The sequence below is a fragment of the Nerophis ophidion genome, linkage group LG01 (genome assembly GCF_033978795.1).
Source record: "Nerophis ophidion isolate RoL-2023_Sa linkage group LG01, RoL_Noph_v1.0, whole genome shotgun sequence".
Lineage (NCBI taxonomy): Eukaryota > Metazoa > Chordata > Actinopteri > Syngnathiformes > Syngnathidae > Nerophis > Nerophis ophidion.
In genome coordinates, this window is record NC_084611.1 from 5900425 (window position 1) to 5915256 (window position 14832).

General features: G+C 41.8%; 2 protein-coding genes across 2 annotated transcripts in view; one reads left to right on the plus strand and one right to left on the minus strand.

Moving 5' to 3' along the window:
* Positions 1-14832, minus strand: part of LOC133553184 (zinc finger protein OZF-like) — an 839429-nt gene that overhangs the window by 566281 nt on the left and 258316 nt on the right. The window lies entirely within an intron of this gene.
* On the plus strand, positions 215-12351 carry LOC133557431 (oocyte zinc finger protein XlCOF19-like). Its single transcript, XM_061907922.1, has 2 exons — positions 215-505; positions 11367-12351. The coding sequence occupies exons 1-2, from the start codon at positions 412-414 to the stop codon at positions 12203-12205; spliced, it is 933 nt and encodes a 310-aa protein (XP_061763906.1). The 5' UTR covers positions 215-411; the 3' UTR covers positions 12206-12351.

Genomic DNA, 14832 nt, shown 5'->3' on the forward strand with positions numbered 1-14832 from the left:
CTAAAAGACAGAATACAACATTGTCCATTTTTGTTGAATTTCTATCTCCAAAGTATTTTGATATCAAAAATGTTCTCGCGATAAGGAGCACTTCAATTATGAGCCAGAAATGTAAGAAAAGATGAAAAGGGCCGCTAGTTATTTAAAAGGTATTTTATTTTTTAAAGTGCAGTTGTCGACCGGAAGTTGCACATTTCCGGCGCATGCGCAAACACCTCGGTAAAGCGGAAAGTCCAAGATGGCGGACTAAGCGGCGTGGCTTTCTGGAGAAGTTTCACATTTACGATCTTATAGATTCAAAAAGAGCATCAAATACCTCAACTATTCGCCTTTTCTTAAGCCCACCACACGGACTTTGAGTGTGGAGCGACGGCGTGTTACCTGAAGTGAAGATTGAAGACGTGATAGAAGATGGACAACTACTGCTATGCTAAGATGGCGACGTCATGTCAAAGAGAAAGTGAAAGAGAATCAACGGAGAACAATCTGAAAAGCGAAGATGAAGGTGAGTGTGTTGCGTTCCTTAATTTGAAAGTTATTTAAAATTCCAAGCCCTAAAAATAGAAATTAGCCGACTTTGTTGAACAATGTAAACGAAGAACCTCGATCCAAAATGGCGGAAATGTCTGTTAGAAGTTACCGCAGTAGTAAACAGTAGGCAATAGGGGTGTGGGGGAAAATCGATTCGAAATACGAATCGCGATTCTCACGTTGTGCGATTCAAAATCGATTCTCATTGATTTTTTTTTTAATCAATCCATTAAAACAATACACAACAATACCATAACAATGCAATCCAATTCCAAAACCAAACCTGAGCCAGCAACACTCAGAACTGCAATAAACAGAGCAATTGAGAGGAGACACAAACACCACACAGAACAAACCAAAAGTAGTGAAACAAAAATGAATATTATCAACAACAGTATCAATATTAGTTATAATTTCAGCATAGCAGTGATTAAAAATCCCTCATTGACATTATCATTAGGCATTTATAAAAATAAAAGTAAAAGAACAATAGTGTCACAGTGGCTTACACTTGCATGGCATCTCATAAGCTTGACAACACACTGTGTCCAATGTTTTCACAAAGATAAAATAAGTCATATTTTTCGTTCGTTTAATAGTTAAAACAAATTTACATTATTGCAATCAGTTGATAAAACATTGTCCTTTACAATTATAAAAGCTTTTTAAACAAAATCTACTACTCTGCTAGCATGTCAGCAGACTGGGGTAGATCCTGCTGAAATGTATTGAATGAATACAGAATCCTTTTGAATCGGAAAAATATGGTTTTTGAATCGAGATTCGCGTTGAATCGAAAAAATCAATATATAATCGAATCGCGACCCCAAGAATCGATATTGAATCGAATCGTGGGACACCCAAAGATTTGCAGCCCTAGTAGGCAAGCAACGGTACTTGGTATAATCCTGCATGGATCCGCCTTTATTGATGGGTTTCCGCTAGCGACGATTATCCATAATCCTTCGAGGCAGCCGCCATCTTGTGTGTCTAAACTTTGTTTACTCGTCTGCGGCAGTTTTCTAAATATATTTCCACACTTTTGCAGCAACAATGACGTCCACTTCGGGTTATTTGAAAGAAGTCGTAAAAGTTCCCTACAGACAGACGCTAGATGGGGTTTGCAAAGCCAGGTATTTACAGAAATTGAAGGATCCGTATGAGATGGGAAAGCAGGAATGGACTACGGAAATGTTATCCTGATATAACTTACCCCGACATCGTCAACTATTTGGTGAACAATGTTAGTGCCTACACTCTGGATGAGCTCAAGGGCTACAAGTCGCTCGAAGCGTACAATTACTTTGTGTGTGGATGGGTACAGGAAATGAAACTGGCTACAATGCAGGGGCGGTTCTAGGCATGCTTATATGAGGGGGCAGTCAGAAATGTGAAGGGGGCATCATGTGTACACATCATGCACCAGCACTTTTTTTTTCTGTGCTTATAGTAACGATGCTTTCCTCATTGAAATAGGTCTTTAGCTATGTGTCCAACCCCAACCTGGAGTAGTGGATTGCACTTTGTCAGGCCTCTACCTTCAGACCTGTCCAACTTGGGTGTCCCACCTGAAGACTAAGCTCCTGCTGATATAGCTCTTATGGTCACTGAGGCACGCAAACCCCCTGACCACAATAAGGTGGCAATCCCTCAGGGGGGGAAACTGAAAAATAAAAATAAACAAATAAAATAAAGCATCCTTCATCCAGATTTTATCCACCAACAACAAAACATTTATCCTAACTGGATGGCCTAACTCTCAAATAAATGTTGACCCAAAGTAGGACTTCACACACTACAGTCAATATTTACAAAACTGAAAGGTAGTCTGATGAATAATGATAAAAAAGAATCTCAAACTAATTTATAAAAAAAAACATGGGCACTCATCTGGGCACAAAATTCATTCACTCCAATGTATGTGTGTTGCCCACTTGCTTGTAAATTGATGAAAACGGCTGTGTTTTTGTTTTTAGGTGTCTTGGTCGTATCAAATGAAACTTATAATTTGTTTATTACAAAATGTAGATTGAAACATTAAAGGTTGACTGTGTAGAATTACAAGAAAAAGAATTCCAGCAGCAGATTGCCAGACCGTTGCTAAGTAAAACGGACCGTTGCTAGGGACGCCGCTCTGAACAGAGGACAGCAGAGGAGGACTGCTAAGCAGGATATATACCATATGTTTCATTTTTACCCCCATTAACAGTATCATAAATGACTTGTAGCTTGTTACAGGGACAGTGGAGGCTCTCTGCCTTCCAAACCACTGCTGCTCAGAGCCTCCGCTGTCACTGCTCTCGTCAAGTTGTAAAAAAAAAAAAAGGAACTACGTAGAAACGAAAGTCCGCGACGATAAACGTGTTTATGACGGATAAGACTACACAAATACCCCCATCCTAACAAGTATATGATAAATGTAGACAACTTTTCCTTTTCTTTTACTTTCATACTGCGACAGTGATTGGATGTTTACTGAGGGCTGAGGGGTGTGTGTGGGTGTGTGTCTGCTGCACAGCCTGTGGAATGGTGAATACACGCACAGCGGAGGGAGGGATGAGAGGGACGCCGACACTACTATATCGTGTGTGTCCCTTTTTCGGCGGATTTTTCCGCTAGTGCAGATAATTTTGTCAACTTGTAATGTAGTAATTTTGTGAGTTTATTCAAATTTGCTTTCTCAAATTTTGATTTGAGGGGGCAAGACATTTATTTAAGGGGGCTCTGCCCCCTCTTGCCCCTGCGTAGAGCCGGCCATGCTACAATGGAAGATAAATGTGTGCTCATCGCTGGTGTTGGTCACTCTCAGAGATCAACTGATCCGTGTTTGGTGCCATGGGTCATATCAGAGAAGACGGGTCGTGTTTTATCAGGACACTGTACGTGTATGGCAGGCACTGGCGAAATATGTCCACATGTTTCTGCATTGTTGTTTGCCATTGAAGCGAGCGTCAAGATGCGGGACAACACCACAGTCACACAGGAAAAATCTTACTGGCTACTTCCATCGGCAGTCAAGAAAGTTGGGTACAAGACCATACAGGACATTAACTTCACATCCGCCAAGACAATGAAGAGAAAGCCAGACAAGGCAATCGTATACACCGGCACCATTAAAGGGGAACATTATCACCAAACCTATGCAAGCGTCAATATAATCGTTGATGTTGCAGAAAAAAGCCCATGTATTTTTTTAACCGATTTCCGAACTCTAAATGGGTGAATTTTGGCAAATTAAACGCCTTTCTGTTTATCGGTCTTTTAGCGATGACGTCAGAACACACCAGCCATATTCATTTTCACATTACAAACACCGGGTCTCAGCTCTGTTATTTTCCATTTTTTCGACTATTTTTTGGAACCTTGGAGACATCATGCCTCGTCGGTGTGTTGTCGGAGGTTGTAACAACACTAACAGGGAGGGATTCAAGTTGCACCACTGGCAAGAAATCTGCCGCCAGACCCCCATTGAATGTACCATCAATTAATCAATCAATCAATCAATGTTTACTTATATAGCCCTAAATCACTAGTGTCTCAAAGGGCTACACAAACCACTACGACATCCTCGGTAGGCCCACATAAGGGCAAGGAAAACTCACACCCAGTGGGACGTCGGTGACAATAATGACTATGAGAACCTTGGAGAGTCATGATACTGTGAAAGTTCCATCCATAATGGATCCAACACAGTCGCAAGAGTCCAGTCCAAAGCGGATCCAACACAGCAGCGAGAGTCCCGTTCACAGCGGAGCCAGCAGGAAAACATCCCAAGCGGAGGCGGATCAGCAGCGCAGAGATGTCCCCAGCCGATACACAGGCAAGCAGTACATGGCCACCGGATCGGACCGGACCCCCTCCACAAGGGAGAGTGAGACATAGGAGTAAAAGAAAAGAAACGGCAGATCAACTGGTCTAAAAAGGGAGTCTATTTAAAGGCTAGAGTATACAAATGAGTTTTAAGGTGAGACTTAAATGCTTCTACTGAGGTGGCATCTCGAACTGTTACCGGGAGGGCATTCCAGAGTACTGGAGCCCGAAATGAAAACGCTCTATAGCCCGCAGACTTTTTTTGGGCTTTGGGAATCACTAATAAGCCGGAGTCCTTTGAAGGCAGATTTCTTGCCGGGACATATGTTACAATACAATCGGCAAGATAGGATGGAGCTAGACCGTGTAGTATATTATACATAAGTAGTAAAACCTTAAAGTCACATCTTAAGTGCACAGGAAGCCAGTGCAGGTGAGCCAGTATAGGTATATATGTATGTATATATGTATATAAAGGTATATACAGTATAGGTATATATGTATGTATATATGTATATAAAGGTATCTACAGTACAGGCGTAATATGATCAAACTTTCTTGTTCTTGTCAAAAGTCCAGCAGCCGCATTTTGTACCAACTGTAATCTTTTAATGCTAGACATGGGGAGACCCGAAAATAATACGTTACAGTAATCGAGACGAGACGTAACAAACGCATGGATAATGATCTCGGCGTCTTTAGTGGACAAAATGGAGCGAATTTTAGCGATATTACGGAGATGAAAGAAGGCCGTTTTAATAACGCTTTTAATGTGTGCCTCAAAGGAGAGAGTTGGGTCGAAGATAATACCCAGATTCTTTACCGTGTCGCCTTGTTTAATTGTTTGGTTGTCAAATGTTAGAGTTGTATTATTAAATAGAGGTCGGTGTCTGGCAGGACCGATAATCAGCATTTCCGTTTTTTTGGCGTTGAGTTGCAAAAAGTTAGCGGACATCCATTGTTTAATTTCATTAAGACACGCTTCCAGCTGACTACAATCCGGCGTGTTGGTCAGCTTTAGGGGCATGTAGAGTTGGGTGTCATCAGCATAACAGTGAAAGCTAACACCGTATTTGCGTATAATGTCACCTAGTGGCAGCATGTAGATGCTGAAGAGTGCAGGGCCAAGGGCCGAACCCTGGGGAACTCCACATGTTACCTTAATGTAGTCCGAGGTCACATTGTTATGGGAGACACACTGCATCCTGTCAGTAAGATAAGAGTTAAACCAAGACAGGGCTAAGTCTGACATACCAATTCGTGTTTTGATACGTTCTAATAAAATATTATGATCGACAGTATCGAAAGCAGCGCTAAGATTGAGGAGCAGCAACATAGATGACGCATCAGAATCCATCGTTAGCAATAGATTATTAGTCATTTTTGCGAGGGCTGTTTCCGTGGAGTGATTTGCGCTGAAACCGGATTGAAAGGTTTCACATAGATTGTTAGACGCTAAGTGTTCATTTAACTGCTCCGCAACAATTTTTTCGAGGATTTTTGAAATAAAGGGAAGGTGAGACACTGGTCGGTAGTTTACCATGAGGTCAGGATCGAGGTTAGGTCTTTTAAGAAGAGGATGAATAACCGCTTTTTTGAATGCCAGGGGAACAGTGCCCGAGGAAAGTGATAAATTATAATATTTAGTACTGATGGACCTAATAATACAAAGAGCTCCTTGATCAGTTTCCCAGGAAGTGTGTCAAATAAACATGTTGTTTGTTTTATTCCATTTACACGTTGTAACAATTTGTCTAATGTTATTTCCTCAAAATGAGAGAAACTATTTTGGAGGGCAGTCTTCACATTTTACCGGCGATGCTAAGACAGACATGGCACAGAGATGAATGGATAACCTGCAGATGCATTTTCAACGATTAAGTCAACGAAATCACTAAGGTGAGTTTTGTTGATGTTGTTGACTTATGTGCTAATCAGACATATTTGGTCACGGCATGACTGCCAGCTAATCGATGCTAATATGCTACGCTAATCGATGCTAACATGCTATTTACGCTAGCTGTATGTACATTTGAAACTAGATACCCACATTTAATGCGAAACAAACACTTACCAATCGACGGATTTAAGTTGCTCCAGTGTCACAAGATGCGAAAGTCCTTGATCGTTTGGTCCGCACATTTTACCGGCGATGCTAATAAGGCAGCCATGCTATGGGCCATTTCATTGGGTACACCCACGCTACGGCCGAAAAGCGTCAATAGCTATTCACTCAATAGCTTCAATTTCTTCTTCAATTTCGTTTTCGCTATCTGCCTCCATACTCCAACCATCTGTTTCAATACATGTGTAATCTGTTGAATCGCTTAAGCCGCTGAAATCCGAGTCTGAATCCAAGCTAATGTCGCTATATCGTGCTGTGGTATCCGCCATGTTTGTTTGTATTGGCAGCACTGTATGACGTCACAGGGAAATGGATAGTGGTTTCGAAGATAGCGAAAATAAGGCACTTTAAAGCTCCCACTTCCAAAGACATGCACCTGGGGATAGGCCCCTCCCACTTCCAAAGACATGCACCTGGGGATAGGCCCCTCCCACCTCCAAAGACATGCACCTGGGGATAGGTTGATTGGCAACACTAAATGGTCCCTAGTGTGTGAATGTGAGTGTGAATGTTGTCTGTCTATCTGTGTTGGCCCTGCGATGAGATGGCCACTTGTCCAGGGTGTACCCTGCCTTCCGCCCGATTGTAGCTGAGATAGGCGCCAGCGCCCCCCGCGACCCCGAAAGGGAATAAGCGGTAGAAAATGGATGGAAGCTTTATTTAGGGATATTTCGGGACCGGTAAAATTTTGAAAAAAAATTCAAAAAATACAACAAGCCACTGGGAACTGATTTTTATTGTTTTTAACCCTTTTGAAATTGTGATAATGTTCCCCTTTAAGTGACCGTCAGGAGACTTACAGCAGTCACTCATTCTCGTCTTTGCGTTACAAACGCAACAACACTACATTAAACACTCACAGTCAAAGGCATTCAACTTTTCTTGTTGCACTCAAAGAACAATTTACAATATTCCATATTACATATAGTCTGCTATAATCAAGGAGTAGATTAGAATAGAGCAAAGTTTCACTGACATTATATTCAATTATTCGTACTTTATGGTTGCCACAGGATGTCGGTGTGGCTTGTGCAGCCCTTTGAGACACTCGTGATTTAGGGCTATATAAGTAAACATTGAATGATTAACTCCTGGTCTGTGCTTTAAGCAAAATACAAGTGTTAAGTAGTAATTAAGTACTAAAAACTAAACAAAGGATAAATGTACACAGACAAGCCATGTAGCAGATAAAACACATTTATTAAAGACAAAACACAAATGGTAGGAATTTGTTACAAAATGTAGTCATTTCACTTGCATTAGTTGACTGATAATTGGGCAGTTTTAACTGCGCTAATATTTGGCATCAAGTGATCCGGTGGCCATGTACTGCTCGCCTGTGTATCGGCTGGGGACACCTCTGCGCTGCTGATCCGCCTCCGCTTGGGATGGTTTCCTGCTGGCTCCGCTGTGAACGGGACTCTCGCTGCTGTGTTGGATCCGCTTTAGACTGGACTCTCGCGAATGTGTTTGATCCATTATGGATTGAACTTTCACAGTATCATGTTGGACCCGCTCGACATCCATTGCTTTCCTCCTCTCCAAGGTTCTCATAGTCATCATTGTCACCGACGTCCCACTGGGTTTGAGTTTTCCTTGCCCTTATGTGGGCCTACCGAGGATGTCGTAGTGGTTTGTGTTGTGCTTTGTGCAGCCCTTTGAGACACTAGTGATTTAGGGCTATATAAGTAAACATTGATTGATTGAAGTGCGGCCACCGCTGCTGCTCACTGCTCCCCTCATCTCCAAGGGGATGATTAACGGAGATGGGTCAAATGCAAGGAATAATTTCGCCACACCGAGTTTGTGTGTGTGTGTGTGTGTGTGTGTGTGTGTGTGTGTGTGTTTATCATTGCTACTTTAACTTTAAAGGAGAGGGCGTGGTCACGTGAGCTGCACATGACACGTCATTGGCAGGCTTACTTCCACCTCATGAGACGTAGCCGCAGCGCTTGCACATAGCATTGAGCCAACTAATCCATGACTAAATTAATCGCCAACTTATTTTATAATCGATTTTAATCAATTAGTTGTTGCAGCCCGAGTGGGAAAGTTGTAACTAATCGACAGCCTCTTCCTTCCAACCAAACAGCAGAGCTTTAGAATAGAATAGAATAGAATAGAGTTTTTTTGTCATTATTGCAATGAACAGGTTCAAAGAACAACGAAATTGGAGCCGATCCTCCTAAGGTGCATATGAAATATGGTAGTATAAATAGTAAAAAAAAGATAGAGATGAGAGATGAATCCATGTATGTGTATATATATCCACACAGATGCATATATGCATCCATATGAATATATATATATATATATACACATACATATAACATTATTGCACAATGTAGTCTGAAAAAATAGAAGAAAAAAAATTGAGCATGACACATAAGGATATGATGGACATATTGTGCTCACTCAGTGCCTGTTTAATGCTACTATGGCTCTTGGGCAAAAGCTGTTTTTTAGTCTATTGGTGCTCGCTTTTAGCACCCTGTAGCGTCTGCCTGAGGGTAGTAGTTCCAGGTGGCTGTGCCCGGGGTGGAATGGGGCCAGTGTTACCCCCGACAAAACATGGGCCCTGGAGGGAACGTCTCTACCCTGCGCTCCTCGACCACGGTCTGGGAGCCCACAAACAGGAAAGGTGTAAAGCAGGGGTCGCAAACAAGTGGCCCCCGGGCCAATTATGGCCCGGGAGACGTTATTTTGCTGCCCGCACTTTAATAAGACAATTTAATGTTGGTGCAGCCCGCGAGTTTAATATGAACGGCGCTTGACAGCGTCATACTTGCCAACGTCCCCAATTTTGGTCCCATGAATTTCAGGGCATCCATTCTCTCGAAATCCCTGCCGAGTTTTACTCATTCAAAAATATCCAGGGGGTGCCATAATGGCACTGCCTTTAATGCCCTCTACACCCTGTACCGACAGCGTGCGAGCCTAGTTATATGTTTCATTTGACTGTGCAGTATACACGAATGCCATTGCAAGACATATTTGATCAACAGGCATACAGGTCACACTGAGGGTGGCTGTATAAACAACTTTAACACTGTTACAATTATATGCCAGACTGTGAACCCACACCAAACAAGATAGACAAACACATTTCAAGAGAACATCCGCACTGTAATACAACATAAACGCAACAGAACAAATTCCCAGAATCCCATGCAGCCCTAACTCTTCCAGGCTACAATATACCCCCCCCCCCTACCCCCCACCCCTGCTACCACCAATCCCCCGCACCCCTACCTTTTCTACTTGCGTAGGTTGAGGTGTTGTATATTGTAGCCCGGGAGAGTTAGGGCTGCAAGGTCTTCTGGGTATTTGTTCTCTTGTGTTTAAGTTGTGTTAGGGTGCGGATGTTCTCCCAAAATGTGTTTGTCATTCTTTTTTGGTGTGGGTTCCAATGTGGCGCATATTTGTAACAGTGTTAAAGTTGTTTATACGGCCACCCTCAGTGTGACCTGTGTGAATGTTGAACAAGTACGTCTTGCCGCCACGTACGTTGTTCTGCACAAGTCTCACACAACATAATACTGAGCAGTCACTTTAGTTGAGTGATATAGAATCGAGCGCGATGACAAGTTGTAGAGCAGTAGTCCTCTTATTGAGAGTACGTGAAGGTATGTCAAGTAAGATTTATTAAAATTGTTCTAAAAAATAGCAGCGATTCATAAATACTTAATAGATACATTTATTGAATAATACTTCAACAAAATATGAATGTAAGTTCATAAAATGTGAAAAGAAATGCAACAATGCAATATTGAGTGTCGACTGATAGATTTATGGGCATGTTCCATAAATATTGATGTTAAAGATTTCTTTTTTGTTAAGAAATGTTTAAAATAAAGATCTCTATTACAATCCCCAAAAAGGGCACTTTAAGTTGATGATTACTTCTATGTGTAGAAATATTTATTTATAATTGAATTACTTGTTTATTTTTCAACAAGTTTTTTAGTTATTTTCTTTTTTTCCAAATAGTTTTAGAAAGACGACTACAAATGAGTAATATTTTGCAATGTTATGCAATTAAATAAACCAGACACTAATGACATGTATTTTACTTTTTTATCTCATTTTTTTCAACCAAAAATGCTTTGCTCTGATTAGGGGGTACTTCAATTAAAAAAATGTTCGCAGGGGGGTACCTCACTGAAAAAAAGGTTGAGAACCACTGTTGTAGAGGACGTTAAAGGCAGTGCAGTCACGGCAGTGCAGTCACGGCAGCCCTTAATAAGGTCGGCCGGGTGAAAATTGGGACAAATTTGGGAAAATTGTTGCACCTGTAGATTGTCGGGAGGTGCACTGAAATTCAGGGGACTCCTGGAAAAATCTTGAGGGTTGGCAAGTATGTTGCTAGGGCGGCAAAGCCATTCATAGAAGGGGAATTCATTAAAAAGTGCATGTTAGATTTTTTAAGAAATATTTTCTGGCGGCCCAGCCTCACCCAGTTTCTGCATCCAGTGGCCCCCAGGTAAATTGAGTTTGAGACCCCTGGTGTAAAGCAACCCTTGCAGAGCGGCAGCTCCCTGTTTAAAGTGTCACCTTTATTGTTAGTTTAGAAGCCCAAATACCTCCATATTGCACTTCACACACCCTCTTTATTAACCAGTAGAATTGTCCTTTGTTGCCTTTCTTCCTCTCCACGATGTTATTGCTTGTATGCACTTTGTGTGTGCGTTTTGACACACTCAACATCATGCGCCTCGGCTCTCTAGTCACCGCCACACAGCAGCATTCAGATGAAAGAACGGTACACGTACTTTTCAAAGGTGGTATACTACTTATTTCAATTGATTAGTACCAGGATGATTTATTGGTAGCAGTATACTGTACAACCCTACTACACACACATGGACGAAAGTGTGTTTTTGTTGTTTGTGTCTTGCAGGGGGGAGCTCCACTTTGAAGCAGGAGACTCCACAACCACCCTGCATTAAAAAGGAAGAGGAGGAACTCTGCATCACTCAGGAGGGAGAGTGTCTTCTAGGACGAGAGGAAGCTGATTACACCAAGTTTCCACTGACTATTGTCTCTGTGAAGATTGAAGATGATGAAGAGAAACCACAAGTAGACAACCTCTTAGCTCCACTATCAGATAGTGAGGCTGAAGATGAGGTTGAAGTAACTTTGAGCAGCGATACAGACTGTGAAGGTGATATGAGGACTCACACTGACAACAAACGCTCTGAATGCTCTGCAAAGAAGAGACGTAAAACGTGTTTGAGCTGCTCAGTTTGTGGTCAAAGTTTTACTCAAAAAAGCCATTTGACTGAACACATGAGAACACACACAGGAGAAAAACCATTTAATTGTTCAGTTTGTGGCAAAAGCTTTTCTCGAAATAGCCATTTGACGGAACACATGAGAATACACACAGGAGAAAAACCATTTAATTGTTCAGTTTGTGGCAAAAGCTTTTCTCTAAGTAGCAATTTGAGTCAACACATGAGAACACACACAGGAGTAAGAACATTTAAGTGTTCAGTTTGTGGGAAAAACTTTTCTCAAAATAGCCATTTGACTGAACACATGAAAACACACACAGGGGAAAAACCGTTTAATTGTTCAGTGTGTGGCAAAAACTTTTCTCGAAATGGCAATTTGACTGAACACATGAGAACACATACAGGAGAAAAAACATTTAATTGTTCAGTTTGTGGCAAAAGATTTTCTCAAAAAAGCTCTTTGACTCCACACATGAGAACACACAGGAGAAAAAACAATTAATTGTTGCGTTTGTGGCAAAAGCTTTTCTCGAAATAGCATTTTGACTAAACACATGAGAACACAAACAGGAGAAAAAACATTTAATTGTTCAGTTTGTGGCCAAAGCTTTTCTATAAGTAGCAATTTGAGTCAACACAGAACACACACAGGTGAAATAACATTTATTTGTTGCGTTTGTGGCAATAGCTTTTCTCAAAATAGCCATTTGACTCAACACATGAGAACACACACAGGAGAAAGAACATTGAAGTGTTCAGTTTGTGGATGTTTGTGGCGACATCCACCCTACCCAGGACCTCCTCACTGCTTCTTTCACAAATATCTGAAGTATTTATACAAACTTGGATTATTTGAAGCATAATCTTATCCACTCATGACCCCATGTCTTCTCTGTATCTGAAACCTTCCTGAACAGTAAGATAGATGATGCTTCAAGTGCTTGGTTACTCCTTCTTCAGTCCAGAGACCTGGGGCCTCATGTGTCAAGTTTGTGCACGCTCAAAAACCTGCACTACACCCTTTTTCACTGCAAAGTTGAGATGTATCAAAACTGAAGTTGCCGCATAAGTGATGCTGGGTAACTGTTCCCACAATGGAAACAAGCCATTTGGCTTATTAAAGCATTACATGGATTCAATTCTTTAAGATGTCAATAAACTTCTCAATCAATCAATCAATCTCATAAAAAAAGTGCCAATGTTTACTCGTAAGACTGATTGATGTGCAAATCAGAGACATATGAACAATGAACACCCACAACCCAACCCCCACCTCCCTCAACATTCAGGCCTAACAGGTTCAATCCGGCCTGTTAGATTAGTTTGCAAAGAGTAAAAAAAGTGAAACTGCTGTTCTAAATGTGTCCACTTGATGTCGCAATATCAATTCTGTTAGGCAAGCAAATAGTTTGTTCCAGGGTGAGTTAGTATAAAGCACGAGGAAGACAGGGAAGATCCAGGATCACAAGACACAAAGTTTGACTCAGGGACGCACACAAGGAACTGCGAGGAAGGACACGACAATAACGCAGGGAAAACAGAGATCAGGCTTTGAAAAAGGCAACGAGGGAGCTTGAGACGATGTACAAGTCGCTACGTCCTGGCACTGGATCTCTGGTAGCGCTGGTTTAAAGGGGAACATTATCAGCAGACCTATGTAAGCGTCAATATATACCTTGTTGGTGCAGAAAAAAGACCATCTATTTTTTTAACCGATTTCCGAACTCTAAATGGGTGAATTTTGGCGAATTAAACGCCTTTCTGTTTATCGCGCTGGAGGCGATGATGTCAGAATGTGACGTCGCCGAGGTAACACACCCACCATTTTCATTTTCAACACATTACAAACACCGGGTCTCAGCTCTGTTATTTTCCGTTTTTTTGACTATTTTTTGGAACCTTGGAGACATCATGCCTCGTCGGTGTGTTGTCGGAGGGTGTAACAACACTAACAGGGAGGGATTCAAGTTGCACCACTGGCCCCAAGATGCCAAAGTGTCTGCCGCCAGACCCCCATTGAATGTGCCAGTGTGTCTCCACATTTGACCGGCGATGACAGACATGACACAGAGATGTATGGATAACCTGCAGATGCATTTGCAACGATAGTCAACGAAATCACAAAGGTGAGTTTTGTTGATGTTGACTGCCACCTAATCAATGCTAGCATGCTACACTAATCGATGCGCTACGCTAATCGATGCTAACATGCTATTTACCGGCGATGCTAAAGCAGACATGGCACAGAGATGTATGGATAACCTGCAGATGCATTTGCAACGATAGTCAACGAAATCACAAAGGTGAGTTTTGTTGATGTTGACTGCCACCTAATCAATGCTAGCATGCTACACTAATCGATGCGCTACGCTAATCGATGCTAACATGCTATTTACCGGCGGTGCTAAAGCAGACATGGCACAGAGATGTATGGATAACCTGCAGATGCATTTGCAACTATATTACGTTTCCTTCCACCCACATTTAATGTGAAACAAACACTTACCAATCGAAGGATTTAAGTTGCTCCAGTGTCAAAAGATGCGAAAGTCCTGATATATTTTTTGCATTCTATTTTTGTTACTTTGATTTTACAACCTCCCCGGCTCTGTTTTGTATGGTTTTTATACTATTTTGTACTGTTTTTGTACTTACTTTGATTATTATTTTCAACTCTTTGTAAATGTTAAAATTTATAAATAAAGGTTTGTAAAAAAAAAAAAAGTGGTAAGTTAATAAAGTGACTGCCTTGCTCTGTTTGATTGGTGAAACGGAGTCAAACGTCACCAGTGACTGCATTTGATTGGTGAAACGGAGTCAAACGTCACCAGTGACTGCATTTGATTGGTGAAACGGAGTCAAACGTCACCAGTGACTGCATTTGATTGATGAAACGCAGGCATCTCCCTTGTGGAGGGGGTCCGGTCCGATCCGGTGGCCATGTACTGCTTGCCTGTGTATCGGCTGGGGACATCTCTGCGATGCTGATCCGCCTCCGCTTGGGATGGTTTCCTGCTGGCTCCGCTGTGAACGGGACTCTCGCTGCTGTGTTGGATCCGCTTTGGACTGGACTCTCGCGACTGTGTTGGATCCATTATGGATTGAACTTTCACAGTATCATGTTAGACC